This window comes from Neolamprologus brichardi, chromosome 3 (genome assembly GCF_056152115.1).
Source record: "Neolamprologus brichardi isolate AB-2024 chromosome 3, ASM5615211v1, whole genome shotgun sequence".
In the NCBI taxonomy this organism is placed as follows: domain Eukaryota; kingdom Metazoa; phylum Chordata; class Actinopteri; order Cichliformes; family Cichlidae; genus Neolamprologus; species Neolamprologus brichardi.
The window spans coordinates 35,803,669-35,819,813 of NC_142106.1; the positions used below are offsets into that span (position 1 = coordinate 35,803,669).

Consider the following 16,145-nt stretch of genomic DNA (forward strand, 5'->3'; position numbering starts at 1 on the left):
AATATAATGCACATAGATATATTAACATGAAATAAAAGGATTATGCATATTGTCTCTGAACATATTATTTAAATAAAATGATTATAACCATGTAGCCACATGAATAACAAGGCATCATATCCAAAGAGTGAAATATGTGAAAATGAATTTATGATTTTATGTGACATAAAGAATTTTTTAAGTCAAAACAATTGAATGAAACTGAAGTTTCAGCATGTTGCCAGGTCGCATGGATGTTATACATCATCAGCAAGTGTATTTGTAAAAATACAGAGTTTAACAAATGGATACAAAACAGTAGTGTACACAACATGAAATCTAGATAGACAATTACACACATGGTCAGACTAAACAGAAGAATAATTTACGCACAATCTGTTCTTTGTTTTTTGTTTTTTAATATATCAATAGCTTGTCAGTTTTCACTCTGCTCCTCAATGTTTTCCTTAAAAAGCTGCTGCTGCTGCAGGGTGTTATTATTGTATATGAACGGGGGATTATTGGCCTGGTGTTCAGCAGTGAAGTAGTTAACATAGGAGCGCTAGTCTCTTGGTTTCTCAGGTGTCAGGAGCAGCACACTCGACAGCAACAGATCAACAGATACTCCAGCAGACTGTGAGGGAGAAGATAGAGAGGAGAAGAAAGAGGAGAAGAGACTACACAGATAAGACAGAAAGAGAGAAGCGAGGGAGTCACAGGCCATGTTCAAGTGAGAAGAGAAAAGAGAAGATATGAGACTCGAGGAGAAGAGGACAGAATGTGCACAGTCACCAAACAGAAAAGCTGAGGCAGCAGTAAGTGATATGAGCGCATATATACAAACACACAACCTTAGGAAACACATTTGTTGATGTTCTTCAGATGATGTCAGAGGATAAACTGTTCGTCTTGAATGTCTGAACCTTGAGTCATTGCAGTAACTGTGTGAGGATTTCCAAGTCTCTAATTGTGTTATTACACCTGGTGTGGCGGCTGTCTGTCTATTGTCTGAGTGGAGGGAGATAAAGTTACACACACACACACACACATACGCTCATGCATCAGCTCTAAAAACTGCACACACAGTCATGGTGTGAGGAGTTGTGTTTCACGTTCAATTTTTTTTTCATCCAGGTCCAATGGCACAAATATGACACTGAGTTAATTACCTGGTGGAGATGTAGCAAACACTCCTGACACATTCAGAGGAAGGGACAACATTAACTGCTGCTGACTCTGGGATAAGGAAGAACAAAAAGTGGACACATGTTGGCTGTTTTTGTTTTGTTTTTGGTTTTTTTTAATTATGCTCAAAAAATGAGGATGACTAACAAGGGAATCTACTGACGGGGCTCAGCACAAAGGTCCATCTTAGGAAGCAAGTGGATAAACTTCCAGACTTGAAGGTAAAATATATGTTTATAGAGCCATGGCAACAATGTAGGTCTACTTTTCAAATTTACTAAATGACAATATTAAGAATTGTAATTTAATAAAACGTAAAGTCGATGCACTGTGAACACTAAAAAGTGAGTACTGGAGCAGGTGATCTGCCAAACTAATGCACTAACCAACCAAACTATTGTAGGAAAAATTCTTTACTAAGCAATTAAAGTCTCATGAAGTCCAAAAAACTAGTAGACCCTAAAGTTGGAGTTTTTATTGGGAATTTTTAAGGAAAGAGAAAATGATATACATTTGTAAATTTATCTTAAATACTTTGTGTTGAATGACTAGTGATATCTCGTTATTATCTTAGTTGATTATCTGAAGTGAGCTTATACATAAAACACTATAAACAGGGAATCTGATCAGCAACTATGATTTTTATTAACCTAAGATTGTTTTAAACTATATGAAAAATTTGAAATTAAAAATGGATTGCAAAAGCTACTATAAATCTGACTTTGAAACCTTTTCAGTTTATTAATCATTCCTGAATGATTAATTATTCAAATACAAGAACTTTGATTTGATGCTCACTGGGAGCAAATGATGATTTGTTTTGTGTGTGTTGGGATACTTTTTATAAAGTGTTGCATAAATGAAAAAGGGTTATTTTAGTCGATTACTAGGTGGTTGCTAGGCAACGTAATAACACGTTAATATCAGAAAAATATAAAAACATTCAAAGGCCTAAGATGTATTTGTGTGCCAGACAGTGTTGGTCAAGTTACTTGAAAAAAGTAATCAGTAACTAATTACTGATTACTTCCCCAAAAAAGTAATCCCATTACTTTACTGATTACTTATTTTCAAAAGTAATTAATTACTTAGTTACTTTTCAAAAACACGATTTACAACCTGAATAGGTGATAAAACAATAGATCTTTCAGCCCAATTCTACTTTTTCTGCATAATCCATCATACAAAATGTAATCAAATGGAAAAGTCTCTTTTTAAAACTTGTTTTATTAGTTTTAATCTTTTAACTTTATGCATCAAGCAAAAATTTAATTATATGCAACATTCTCTGACTGGAAGAAATTAGTTTAACATTTAAACCTATTTTCTGCACATTCCAGCACATAAAATAATATTTTTTGTGTTTACACTCAATCTTTCAAATAGATGCAAGTAAAACACAGCAGAAAATAAATAAAATCAAAGACTAGCGGTCCTGTTGCTCTATTTTCACCTGTAAAGCAGGAATGCGGTAGGCGGAGGTTTACCCTGGTGCAGGTGTGCCGCGCAGTGTTGCCAACTTAGCGACTTTGTCGCTATATTTAGCGAGTTTTCAGACCCCTAGTGACTTTTTTTCTAAAAAAAAAAGTGCTAAAAAAAGACGTGAAAGCGCATATCGCTTTGAATTTTTTTTTCATCCAGGTCCAATGGCACAAATATGACACTGAGTTAATTACCTGGTGGAGATGTAGCAAACACTCCTGACACATTCAGAGGAAGGGACAACATTAACTGCTGCTGACTCTGGGATAAGGAAGAACAAAAAGTGGACACATGTTGGCTGTTTTTGTTTTGTTTTTGGTTTTTTTTAATTATGCTCAAAAAATGAGGATGACTAACAAGGGAATCTACTGACGGGGCTCAGCACAAAGGTCCATCTTAGGAAGCAAGTGGATAAACTTCCAGACTTGAAGGTAAAATATATGTTTATAGAGCCATGGCAACAATGTAGGTCTACTTTTCAAATTTACTAAATGACAATATTAAGAATTGTAATTTAATAAAACGTAAAGTCGATGCACTGTGAACACTAAAAAGTGAGTACTGGAGCAGGTGATCTGCCAAACTAATGCACTAACCAACCAAACTATTGTAGGAAAAATTCTTTACTAAGCAATTAAAGTCTCATGAAGTCCAAAAAACTAGTAGACCCTAAAGTTGGAGTTTTTATTGGGAATTTTTAAGGAAAGAGAAAATGATATACATTTGTAAATTTATCTTAAATACTTTGTGTTGAATGACTAGTGATATCTCGTTATTATCTTAGTTGATTATCTGAAGTGAGCTTATACATAAAACACTATAAACAGGGAATCTGATCAGCAACTATGATTTTTATTAACCTAAGATTGTTTTAAACTATATGAAAAATTTGAAATTAAAAATGGATTGCAAAAGCTACTATAAATCTGACTTTGAAACCTTTTCAGTTTATTAATCATTCCTGAATGATTAATTATTCAAATACAAGAACTTTGATTTGATGCTCACTGGGAGCAAATGATGATTTGTTTTGTGTGTGTTGGGATACTTTTTATAAAGTGTTGCATAAATGAAAAAGGGTTATTTTAGTCGATTACTAGGTGGTTGCTAGGCAACGTAATAACACGTTAATATCAGAAAAATATAAAAACATTCAAAGGCCTAAGATGTATTTGTGTGCCAGACAGTGTTGGTCAAGTTACTTGAAAAAAGTAATCAGTAACTAATTACTGATTACTTCCCCAAAAAAGTAATCCCATTACTTTACTGATTACTTATTTTCAAAAGTAATTAATTACTTAGTTACTTTTCAAAAACACGATTTACAACCTGAATAGGTGATAAAACAATAGATCTTTCAGCCCAATTCTACTTTTTCTGCATAATCCATCATACAAAATGTAATCAAATGGAAAAGTCTCTTTTTAAAACTTGTTTTATTAGTTTTAATCTTTTAACTTTATGCATCAAGCAAAAATTTAATTATATGCAACATTCTCTGACTGGAAGAAATTAGTTTAACATTTAAACCTATTTTCTGCACATTCCAGCACATAAAATAATATTTTTTGTGTTTACACTCAATCTTTCAAATAGATGCAAGTAAAACACAGCAGAAAATAAATAAAATCAAAGACTAGCGGTCCTGTTGCTCTATTTTCACCTGTAAAGCAGGAATGCGGTAGGCGGAGGTTTACCCTGGTGCAGGTGTGCCGCGCAGTGTTGCCAACTTAGCGACTTTGTCGCTATATTTAGCGAGTTTTCAGACCCCTAGTGACTTTTTTTCTAAAAAAAAAAGTGCTAAAAAAAGACGTGAAAGCGCATATCGCTTTTACTCTCAACGAGCAGCGGGTGCTGTAACGCAGTCAGTTCTTCTTTTACTCTTATGCTGTTTTGTGGATCACAAGGTTTAAAACTAATTATAAACACACACACACAAAGTAACTCCACCAGAGTGCCTATTTCGGGTCACTTTTGCCGGTCGAAGCCCGGATAAAGGAGCAGGGTTGGAATTGTGACATAAAAAAAAACAATAATTGCTAAAAGAAATTTAATTTGTAGTTCTAAATAAATTCTAAATGCATTTAGGACGTTTTTTACTCACTTTATGTCTCTTCCACGATGTTATTTCTCTCTCCAACAACATAGATTACAATTACATTAGCATGACCAATTATGCAAATTAGGCGATGACGTCATTTAGCGACTTCTAGCGACTTTTAGGACAGCCAATAGCGATTTTCCTTACTGAGGAGTTGGCAACACTGGTGCCGCGGTCAGTGGAAGAATCCGCGAGTTTCTCTGTGAGTTTCCCATTACGTCGTAGCTACTCAGTGCTTGCTTGGAAGTTTAGGGTTTTTTTTCGTTGTAAAAAGACGTTTTCTTCCCACGCACAACAGACACTAATGTTTTTGTCACTTTTTATGGAATCAAACTCAAAGTAAGGTCAGTACTTCCACGCTTTAAACGCTGCACGCTCATACTCTCTCCCGCACTCGATATATGATCCATTATTGATCTGCACACAGCTGTTGTCACGAATGTGGCACTCGCTTATGTCACTGTCATGAGACATTCTCGCAAAAAAATCACGGTTTTAGTAACGCAGTAACGCAGTGTTCCTACGGGAAAGTAAAGGTAATCTAATTACCGTTTTTGCAATAGTAATCCCTTACTTTACTCGTTACTTGAAAAAAGTAATCGGATTACAGTAACGCATTACAAGTAACGCGTTACTGCCCATCTCTGGTGCCAGATATGGTTGCTCAACTAGGTGGAAACAAATAAACACACAGCAAGACAAAGATTTCATTCACTATAATAAAATTCATTATTCCACGTAGTGAATTTGGTTTTCAGTATAACAAAAATAGAGTCAGATCAGCTCATCCAAAATAACAACCATCTGTTTAAAGAGTCAAAGTAGTGCACAACAACAAAACAAACATGTAGCACCTGTAGATAAATTCATAGAAATGTTACTAAACGTACTCAGTCTATTGGTGAGAGAAGGCACCAACATCAGCATCTAATCCAAAAGCATCAAGGAAAAGACATTCATCAATTCCTGCAGCTTGATGACGTAAAAATGTGTGTTTATAGATTTTCCTTCACATTTGGTACGTCTGTGAAAAGATCGTATGAGAAAAAAAGCCATAAACTAGACTTCACCAAAAAGTGATAACGCTGACCTCCTGGCACACTCTCTCTGGCACTGAATCATTCTGCTACACAAACAGTTAAAGTTCAACTATGCTCATACTGCTGATTCCTGCCTGAGTTCATATCACTGATGACTAAAACAGTGCCGTTACTTTACTGCTGTCCTCACCCTGTGGCCCCACAGAACACCCCCCAGCTACCTCTGCCATGAGCTACATACCCCTTTAGATTCAGTTCAATTAGTTCAATGTTATGTAGCCTGCATATTAATACTTACGCAGTAGTTACTGTGTGCTTACTCAGTACTTGGATGTTATACTTGCATCATCAGGACTTTCAACAAAAACTTAAAACATGCTACATTAGGTGGTTTTATGTACATTTTAAATTAATACACTTTGTGAATTTTAATGAACTTTTATCAATAAATTAAACGATGACAGTGTTTGCAATTTTACTTTGACATTTTGGTTAAGTGAGAATCATATGAACTGTGGGGTTCACCTTAATGGGACTGCACAGAAAAGTCTCTAGGCAGGTTGCAGCCGGTCAGTGTGATACTGTTTGTAATGTTTAGTTGGGCGAAACAAATAATAATATTAAGTGAAGTAGTGTGAAAGATCTCAACTGTCATTGAAACAGCAAAGTCATTGGCATCTATCAGTCTGGAAGGTATTACAAAGCCATTTCTAAGGCTTTGAGTCTCCGGTGAACCACAGTGAGAGCCATCATCCAAAAAGGAAGAAAACTTGGAACAGTGTGAACCTTCCCAGGAGGGGCCGGCCTACCAAAATTAACAGAAGAGGGCATTAACAACTCATCCAGCTCACAAAAGAACCCAGAACAGCATCTAAAGAACTGCTTGTCTCACATTTACCAAAAAACATTTTGATCATCAATTCAATAAAATTTCATTTATAAAGCACCAAATCACAGCATCAGTTGCCTCAAGGTACTTTATATTGTAAAAATCCTACAATAATACAAAGGAAACAGAGTAAACCCCAACAATCATATGATTCTCCAGTGAGCATGCTGCGAGCGTATCACCACACTACTTTAGCAGTGCATAGCTCCAGTTTCTTACAGTATGTTCTCTGACCCTCTCTCCCCTTTCTCATCCGCTTTCCACTTTCCTTAAAGGCCTCTGAGGCCCAACCAGGATGCCAGAACGAGTGTATGACTTCCAGGGCCAGAGTTTTCACAAGCTGCGGCGGGCCTGCCTCCATCGAGGAGCACTCTTCAAGGATCCTCTATTCCCCGCCACAGACCAGTCCCTCTTTTACAAGCGACAGCCTCCACCGGGTCTGACCTGGAAGAGGCCGAGGGTGAGTTAGATGTGGAGTGTAAAATAGAAATTCTTTTGTTTTTTAACTTGAAATACATCTCCTCTCCTCGCACATCTAAACCGAGTTGCTGCCTCCACATGTTGCATTTCAGCAGATTGGGTTAATTAAAGCACTTTCTCTTAAAGGACAGGCGTCATGTCAGCTGGTGAAACCTTAGCCCTCAGGGAGCAAGTTGATGACGGACCGCTGTGTTAGTGGGATTGTGGGTGTGTACAGTTGAGTATAGAAAAAGCACAAGCCAATGTAAATAGCATGGGTGTTTTTAGCACACTGTTGTGATGGGTACAGCTGTCTAAGTATAGGTTTTTATTTTGGCCACAGAGAGCTAAGGGTGTGGTAATACACTTGAATTAAACCAGTGAAATGTTAAGTGAATGTGTTAGGTTAAGTGTTAGGTGAATCGAGGTTGAAGGGATTGTTGTTTAGTGTGGATACTTATCAGACATTTGATGGTCCAGTAACTTTATGATTACAGAGTTTTATACCCGTCTGACGTGTCTTAATTTTCAGGACACTGATCCTCACTGTGCTGTGCTGAGGAAAATCGGTTTAATCCAAACGGCGAAACATGTGAAAGGATCAGAAAGCCCCGGGTATTTCCCATCGGGGTCATTAGTTCAAGGAGTTCATTCAAAGCCAGTCCTTTAGTGCTCTTAATGTGAAACCCTGCTGACGATTAATTTGTTGACTCAGAGCTGGAGAGAAAGGGTTAAAGGTATTGTGTTCCTAATGCACTACTCAGGTATTTTAAGCGTGTATCAACACAGATGAGAGGGTGTCACCTGTCGCTTCACCCTGCTGGCACACAAACACAAACACACCCTAACTCCCCATTTGCTATCAAAACTATCCAGTTCATAATTTCCGTGGTCTCATCTGAAGCTTGTTACGAACAAGATAGCGTCGTAAAGAAGGTTTATTTCTTGTCTAGCGTTACAGCTGAAGAAGTTATGGCCACCCAGAGTGTGTGTGAGTGTTCAGCGACACTTCTACAGTTACCTGACCCTGTCCAAAGTGAGAGCAGAAGGTCTACACACACATTATCTGTCTCCTCAGCAGTGCTTTGACACCCTGACTGAATCAGCCCGCAGGCCCCATAAAACTCTGTGACGATACGAGCTGCTGAAGTCATTAATGGCAGTGCTTGCTCCACTTAACTGTGTCGTTTAAAGCTGCTTCATGAAACAACCTGCTTTTAGAGATGAACTCACCAATAATAATGAACGCCGACCTTCCTTTAAGCTTTAGATTTAGGTTCAAGCCTCCTGCTATCATCACTGGATCTCAGATCCCAGGTGGACACACATGCCATTCACCCCATTAGCTGTCACGTAGTGATGAACAATCCCTGTATTTCCCTAGAAATGTGCAGGTAGGAGCTCATTGGCTCCTTGATGCACAAATAAGAAATGAACCTGCTGTTGCTTATAAGGTGGAAAAACTGTGGTCCAAACTTAGGATGTGAAAGTGACGACCAGAAACTGTGGTCACTTGAAGTTAGCTTCAAGCGGGAAGAAAAACTCCCTTTTAACAGGAAGAAATCTCAAGCAGAACCGGGCTCAGGGAAGGTTGGCTGTCTGCTGTGACTGGTTGGAGTGAGAGGAGGAAGACAGGGCAAAGACACACTGTGGATATACAGTCTATTGCTAAAGTGTTACTGTTATCCTGCAGTCTGCCAGGTGATGACTAACTACGTTCCATAAGTAGTAAGTCTGATCTCTCTTCCTCTCCAGGAGATTTGTAAGGACCCCCGTCTGTTTGTCGATGGCATCAGCACTCGTGATTTGCACCAAGGAAGTCTGGGTAACTGCTGGATGGTGGCAGCCATTTCCTGCCTGGCGTCTGAGCCATCACTGTGGAAAAAGGTTTGGTGTGTTTTTCCCCTCACCTTCTTCACAATCATCTTTCCTCTTTCTCCTTATTCTTTACTATCGTCCCTACTCTGCATTTCCTCCTAGTTCCTTCCTTGTCTTTCTTCACCCTTCCTCATCCACCTCTCTCCTCTTCCTAGGTCATCCCCGATCATTTGAATCAGGAGTGGAATCCAAAGCGTCCCGACTTGTATGCAGGAATTTTCCATTTCAGGTTCTGGCGTCTCGGTCGCTGGATGGATGTTGTTGTAGATGATCGCCTGCCTGTCAGCGAGGATGGAGTGCTGCTCTTCTGTCGTTCGGCAACACCACGAGAGTTCTGGAGCGCCCTGCTGGAAAAGGCCTACGCCAAGTGAGCATCAGCAGAAAATGCTGGTTTTGATATTTGATTAGATTAGATTAGATAAAAACTTTATTAATCCCTCGGGTGGGTTCCCGTTGATGGGACTGCTGTTAATTTTACACTGATGAACCTACGTCTTGACTGCCACAACCACTACTTATGGCAATCCTAATGTCTAATGATCCTGAATCAACTCACTCAATCCCTCTCTCAACTTTTAGACTTAACGGCTGCTACGAGGCCTTGGAGGGAGGGAACACTGCAGAGGCCCTGATCGACTTCACTGGTGGAGTTTCAGAGCCGCTCAGTCTGGATCGTGAGGCTCTAAGACTGCACAGTGACCAGAGGAGGGCGCTCTTCCAGACTTTAACCAAGGTCCATGAATGTAAATCACTCATCACTTGCTCCATACGGGTAGGGCTTCTGAGTCTTGAACATTTAGAAAAACTGGAGAAGAGATGGGTTAAAAGGATTTCATTGTTTCACGTTTCTCAGCCTGCAGAGGGAGAGACCGTGGAGTCAGTGCTGGAGTGTGGGCTCGTGCGAGGACACGCCTACGGGATCACGGCAGTGAGGAAGGTGAGGTTGGGGGAGAAGGTACTGAAAACAGGCGGGACATCCAGACTCTTTATGGTCCGCATGAGGAACCCGTGGGGGACCACAGATTGGACCGGTGCCTGGAGTCAGAGGTGAGAGGTGACTTTGAAGTCTTTGCACTGGCTTCTGCCACATGTCAGACTGCTGAGAGCATTTCGTAGGAGCTCTGGGGGGAAAAGTCTTTGCTGACTTTAACAGAGTCGCTGTGGTTTGCAGCATTTTATAATGCCACTGCTGATATTCTGGAGAGATTCTGACATTTTACAATAGTTTGGGATTTGTTTTACTGGGGTGGAGGGACATCTGCTGTTCACATCATGGAAGTCTGAGAACTGGATCAATAAAGGTTTCTAGAAGCTGAAACACTGCTTTTATTTTTATGTCCTTTCCAAGTGTTCTGCTTTCTGTCCTTGTGTGCCCCCTGCAGGTCAGAGCAGTGGCAGCAACTGAGTCGCGCAGAGAAGGACAAGATGGGGCTCGTTGTTCGTGATGTTGGGGAGTTTTGGTACTTCTGATTTTTATTATTTTAAGAACAAAAAGTCATGTGGGTTAGCTGGTTTCTGCCTCACATTTTATTCTTTTCCTTTTCCCTCAGGATGGATTTCGAGGACTTCTGTCAACACTTTACAGACGTGGTGGTGTGCAGACTGGTGGAGAGGACTCTGCTGTGGCCGAGATCTCGCTGGAGAGAAGTGAGCTGCTACGGGGAGTGGGTTCTACCTCCCCCCACCCATGGAGCACCTCCACCCACTGTGCTCCAGAGTAACCCTACACTGACTCTGAGTAAGAGCAGCAACGGGCCTGGAGGGACCAAGCAGCGTGGGAACAGAAAGGAGGATCGACTAGGTGAGAGTCAACAGGAAGGAAGGAAAAGAGGAAGAAGCAAGCCTGATGTGAACAAAGTGACAGCAGAAAAGGGTGGTGGGAAGGTGAATGGAGTATGGAAGGTGGAGTTGGATAAGAGGAGCCGGTGTGGTGGATGTATCAATCACAGGGACACCTTCCTGCACAATCCACAGGTAAATATAAGATTAAAACCAGGGTTTGCATCAGCACATAAATGCTAAAAATGACTTTTCATTCTTATTAGTTCATGTTTGAGGTGCGAGCCAAAGAGGAGGAGGTGCTGATCTGTCTGCAGCAGGAGGACAGGAGGATGTGGAGGAAAAATGGAAAAGGAGAAAACCTGCCTATTGGCTTTGAGGTGTTGAAGGTGAGCCGGGCCACTGAGCAACCTCATGTTTTTTGAGTCATAAAAAAAATATTTCACTCCTTCCTCATCATCTGCAGGTGGAGGTGAACCGCTGCAGTCGGGTGCAGTGCGTGGCGGAGCAGGCGGCCAGCTCCATCTACATGGATTCCCGAAGTGTGACACTGAGGGGAACTCTGACCCTGGGACGTTATGTTGTGCTGCCCACCACCTTCCTGCCGGGCGTCACTGGATGCTTTCTGCTTCGCCTCTTCTCCCACTCTCGTATCAGACTCAGGTGAAATGCTGGTCAGGAAAGAAGGGTTAGAAATAGCTTTGAACGTTCTGATATTTGTAGATACTGAAAAGGTACGGAGGACCAAAGCTGCCCAAAGGTTTCAAAACCAAAAAAGTTTTTTTTTTATTACAATTTTATTTTTATATTTGCCACAATTTATGTTTCCAGTGTTCTGAATTCTGCGTTTAAATTTTAATTTATTTACCTACTGACTTTCTGCATTTCAATTTATTCTGCAAGTGGCACTTTCACAAGTTCAGCATTTCACATACTGAATGATCCATCCATCCATCCATCTTCATCCGCTTTGGGGGCAGCAGCCTAAGCAAAGAGGCCCAGACCTGCCTCTCCAAAGCCACCTCCTCCAGCTTATCCGGGGGAACACCAAGGCGTTCCCAGGCCAGCCGAGAGATATAATCTCTCCAGCGTGTCCTGGGTCTGCCCCGGGGCCTCCTCCCATTGGGACATGCCCGGAACACCTCACCCAGGAGGCGCCCAGGAGGCATCCTTGTCAGATGCCCGAACCACCTCAGCTGGCTCCTTTCGATGTGGAGCAGCAGCGGCTCTACTCTGAGCCCCTCCCAGATGGCCGAACTTCTCACCCTATCTCTAAGAGAGAGGCCAGCCACCGTTCGGAGGAAGCTCATTTCTGCCGCTTGTATCCGCGATCTCGTTCTTTCGATCACTACCCACAGCTCGTGGCCATAGGTGAGGGTAGGGACGTAGATCGACCGGTAAATTGAGAGCTTCTCTTTTACACTCAGCTCCCTCTTCACCACGACGAACCGGTGCAGCGTCCGCATCACTGCAGCCGCAGCCCCAATCCGTCTGTCGATCTCTGGCTCCCTTCTCCCATCACTCGCGAACAAGACCCCGAAATACTTGAACTCCTCCACTTGGGGCAGGAACTCATCCCTGACCCGGAGTGGGCACTCCACCCTTTTCTGGCTGAGAACCATGGCCTCAGATTTGGAGGTGCTGATCCTCATTCCCGCTGCTTCACACTCGGCTGCGAACCATTCCAGTGCGAGCTGGAGGCCCCCACCCGATGAAGCCAACAGAACCACATCATCCGCAAAAAGCAGAGATGAGATTCTGAGGCCACCAAAGTGAAAGCCCAGTGTTCTGCGACCAGGACGAAAACCGCATTGTTCCTCCTGTATCCGAGGTTTGACTAGCGGACAAACTCTCCTTTCCAGCACCCTGGCATAGACTTTCCCAGGGAGGCTGAGAAGTGTGATCCCCCTGTAGTTGGAACACACCCTCTGGTCTCCCTTCTTAAAGATGGGGACCACCCCAGTCCAGGGGTACTGCCCCTGATCTCCAAGCAACATTGTAGAGGCGTGTCAACCAGGACAGCCCTACAACGTCCAGAGCCTTCAGGAACTCGGGGCGGACCTCATCAACACCAGGGGCTCTGCCACCAAGGAGTTGTTTAACTGCATCAGTGACCTCGCCCCCGGAAATTGGCGGGTCATTCCCCTCATCCCCAGACTCTGCTTCCTCCTCGGAAGACGTGTCAGTGGAATTAAGGAGGTCCTCGAAGTATTCCTTCCATCACCTGACAATTTTCTCAGTCGACGTCAGCAGCGCTCTGCCAGCACTATACACAGTGCAGGTAGTGCACCGCTTTCCCCTCCTGAGACGCCTGACGGTTTGCCAGAATCTCTTCGAGGCAGTCCGAAAAATTTTTTCCATGGCCTCTCCGAACTCCTCTCACACCCAGGTTTTGCTTCAGCCACTGCCCGAGCCGCATTCCGCTTGGCCTGTCGATACCTGTCGGCTGCCTCCGGAGTCCCGCAGGCTAACCAAGCCCAATAGGACTCCTTCTTCAGCCTGGTGGCTCCCTTCACCTCTGGTGTCCACCATTTGGTTCGGGGATTACCACCATGGCAGGCACCAACCACCTTGCGGCCGCAGCTCAATGCAGCAGCTTCGGCAATGGAGACGCTGAACATGGTCCCCAGTCTCCCTCGGAATGCTGTTGAAGCTATTCAACGTTGAAGCCGTTTAAGATCTCGCAGACTGGGGCCTCTACTAGGCGTTCCCAGCACACCCTCACTACGCGTTTAGGTGCACCGGGTCTGTCCAGCATCCTCCCCCACCACCTGATCCAACTCACCACCAGGTGGTGATCAGTTGACAGCTCAGCCCCTCTCTTTACCCGAGTGTCCAGAACATATGGTCGCAGGTCTGGTGATACGATTACAAAATCGATCATCGACCTACGGCCTAGAGCGTCCTGGTGCCACGTGCACTTATGGACACTCTTATGTTCGAACAAGGTGTTCGTTATGGCCAAACTGTGATTTGTACAGAAGTCCAATAACAAAACACCGCTCGGGTTCAGATCAGGGAGGCCGTTTCTCCCAATCATGCCCCTCCAGGTCTCGCTGTCGTTACCCATGTGAGCATTGAAGTCTCCCAGCAGGACAACAGAGTCCTGCCAGGGACTCTAAGAAGGCTGGGTACTCTGAACTGCCACTCGGCGCATAAGCGCAAATGACAGTCAGGACCCGTTCCCGACCCTAAGCCGCAGGGACAAACCCTCTCATCCACCGGGAAAAACCCCAACATACCGGCAGCAAGCCGAGGGAATATTAGAATACCCACCCCAGCCCGCCGCCTCTCACCAGTCCCTCTCCAGGAGGCTGGTTCCAGAGCCCAAGCCATGCGTAGCGGTGAGCCCGACTATATCTAGCCAGTACCTCTTAACCTCACGCACTAACTCAGGCTCCTTCCCCACCAGAGAGGTGACATTCCATGTCCCTATTGCCAGTCTTGGCAGCCGGGGATCAGTCCGCCAGGGCCTCCGCTCCTGGCCGCCACCCGGCACACAATGCACCCGACCCCTATGGCGCCTCCTGCAGGTGGTGGGCCTGCGGGAGGATGGGCCCATGTCTCCTCTTCGGGCTGTGCCCGGCTACCAGACGCTTGCCCTCGGGCACCCTCCCCGGTCCTGGCTCCAGGGCGGGGCCCCGGTAACCCTATCCCGGGCAGGGTAAACTGTTCCCTCAATGTTCTCTTCATAAGGGTCTTCTGAATCGCTCTTTGTCTGGTCCCTCACCCAGGACCAATTTGCCATGGGAGACCCTACCAGGGGGCAAAAGCCCCCAGACAACATAGCCCCTGGGATCCCTGGGACACACAAACCCCTCCACCACGATAAGGTAGCGATTCACGGAGAGGGTGGGATGATTGATCCCAGTAAAAACAGATATTGTTGCTTTTACTCAGGAGATCTTTACAGATCTTCAACTAATTTACACAAAAATTTTAAAATTACTAAAAATAAAATAAAAAATCAAATAGTTAATAATCAGGTGAATAAATACAAAATTAAATAATACAGGAAAGGTTTAGGAAGTAAAACAAAATAAATGTAAATGACATTTTTTAAATTAAGTAATGGAACAGTTTTAATATTTATTTACTCATAAAGTGTATTTATTTATTTATTAATTAATTTTGTATTTATAATTAAAATAACTTTCATTTTGGTGGTTTTGTCCTTCTGCGGAACAGAGAAAAAAACAAAAAACAAACAAACAGTAAATATGACATAGACATTTTTTTTTGATAAATTATAAAAATCAATATGAAATCACTATTAGCATCATAAATTTTATATTATTTCTTACATTTAATTTTTTCCACTTTAACAGAAAAAATCTCTTTTTCCCTTCACTATTCCCAGTCCTCTGCGTTTAATTTAGTTATTTCTTTTTTTCCATGAAGGGAACTGAGGGAGGACTTACCGTCTCCCTCTGTGCTCCACTGTTTTCTACCTCAGCCCACAGTGGTAACCACAGTTTATCTACACAGGGCGTCAGGACTCAGCCCTCCCAAACAAACAGGTGACTGTAAAATGAAAGACTCACATTTGGGCAGACTCTTAATTATTGCACATATCTCCATTGGTGTTTTATTTCCTTCTTTCTTTACACCGTGCTGGATTTTGTTCCACAGCCCCCAATGTTTACGCTGTAGTGAGATGTGAGAATGACAACGTCAGGACGCGGGTGTTCAAGGAGAGCGGAAACCCTGAATTCAACCTGAGAACCATCTTCTACAGGAGATACCCCAACACAGACATCTCTGTTGAGGTTTGGCACATTCCTGTTCCCTCTCACGCAGCACACAAACACACAGGGCTAACGGGCTTCCTGTGTATTGACAGATATACAGCAGAGGTCTGCTGTGGGACTCGCTCCTCGGTGAGACTCGACTCCAGACGGCCGAGTGTGAGAGGAGTCGAAGCCTCGTGATGAATCTGCGAGGCGGACGGTCTCGTTCAGGGCTCAGAGGTTGCGTCTATCTTGAGACGTCTTCCAGCGTGTGCCTCACAGACTTGTGACAGTCTGGCTGCCCTGGCAAACACTGCCCTCTCAGGTAGAAGCTGATGAGCAAATAAAGCTGTGTGACAAAAGGTGCTGTAGTTTTTTGGGGTTTTTGACCTGTTGTATTTTAAGCCACAGTGAGCTTCTTGGTCTCTTGCACTTTGCTGTGGGACTTTAATAATTAGGTTATTAATGTACTGACAGATGCTCTGTGGTGATCTGCTGCTCAGTTATGCAGGCACAACAACTTCGGCAGTTCAACAAGAAAAGTGGAACTGCTGCCAAAACAAGTTTGTGTGTTATTTTTAAAATATGCATTATTATGTATTGTCTTTTCATTGATTTGTTAT

The 16,145-nt window shown here is 43.1% G+C and overlaps 1 protein-coding gene across 1 annotated transcript; it reads left to right on the plus strand.

The window, feature by feature from the left end:
• The first annotated feature begins 603 nt into the window (after positions 1–603).
• LOC102799662 (calpain-5) lies at positions 604–15,897 on the plus strand. Its single transcript, XM_006807690.3, has 13 exons — positions 604–794; positions 6,952–7,136; positions 8,891–9,022; positions 9,169–9,380; positions 9,593–9,785; positions 9,867–10,060; positions 10,396–10,473; positions 10,564–10,987; positions 11,059–11,181; positions 11,259–11,455; positions 15,194–15,312; positions 15,425–15,561; positions 15,636–15,897. Exons 2-13 carry the CDS (start codon positions 6,972–6,974, stop codon positions 15,810–15,812), a joined length of 2,151 nt encoding a protein of 716 aa, XP_006807753.2. The 5' UTR covers positions 604–794; positions 6,952–6,971; the 3' UTR covers positions 15,813–15,897.
• The last annotated feature ends 248 nt before the right edge of the window (positions 15,898–16,145 follow it).

Excerpts from the sequence above, each read along its gene's own strand:
- LOC102799662 (XM_006807690.3), top strand. The coding sequence starts at position 6,972 with ATGCCAGAACGAGTGTATGACTTCCAGGGCCAGAGTTTTCACAAGCTG. Across the intron at positions 9,023-9,168 it reads AGCCATCACTGTGGAAAAAG|GTCATCCCCGATCATTTGAA; the intron begins GTTTGGTGTGTT and ends TCCTCTTCCTAG. Across the intron at positions 9,786-9,866 it reads TCATCACTTGCTCCATACGG|CCTGCAGAGGGAGAGACCGT; the intron begins GTAGGGCTTCTG and ends CACGTTTCTCAG.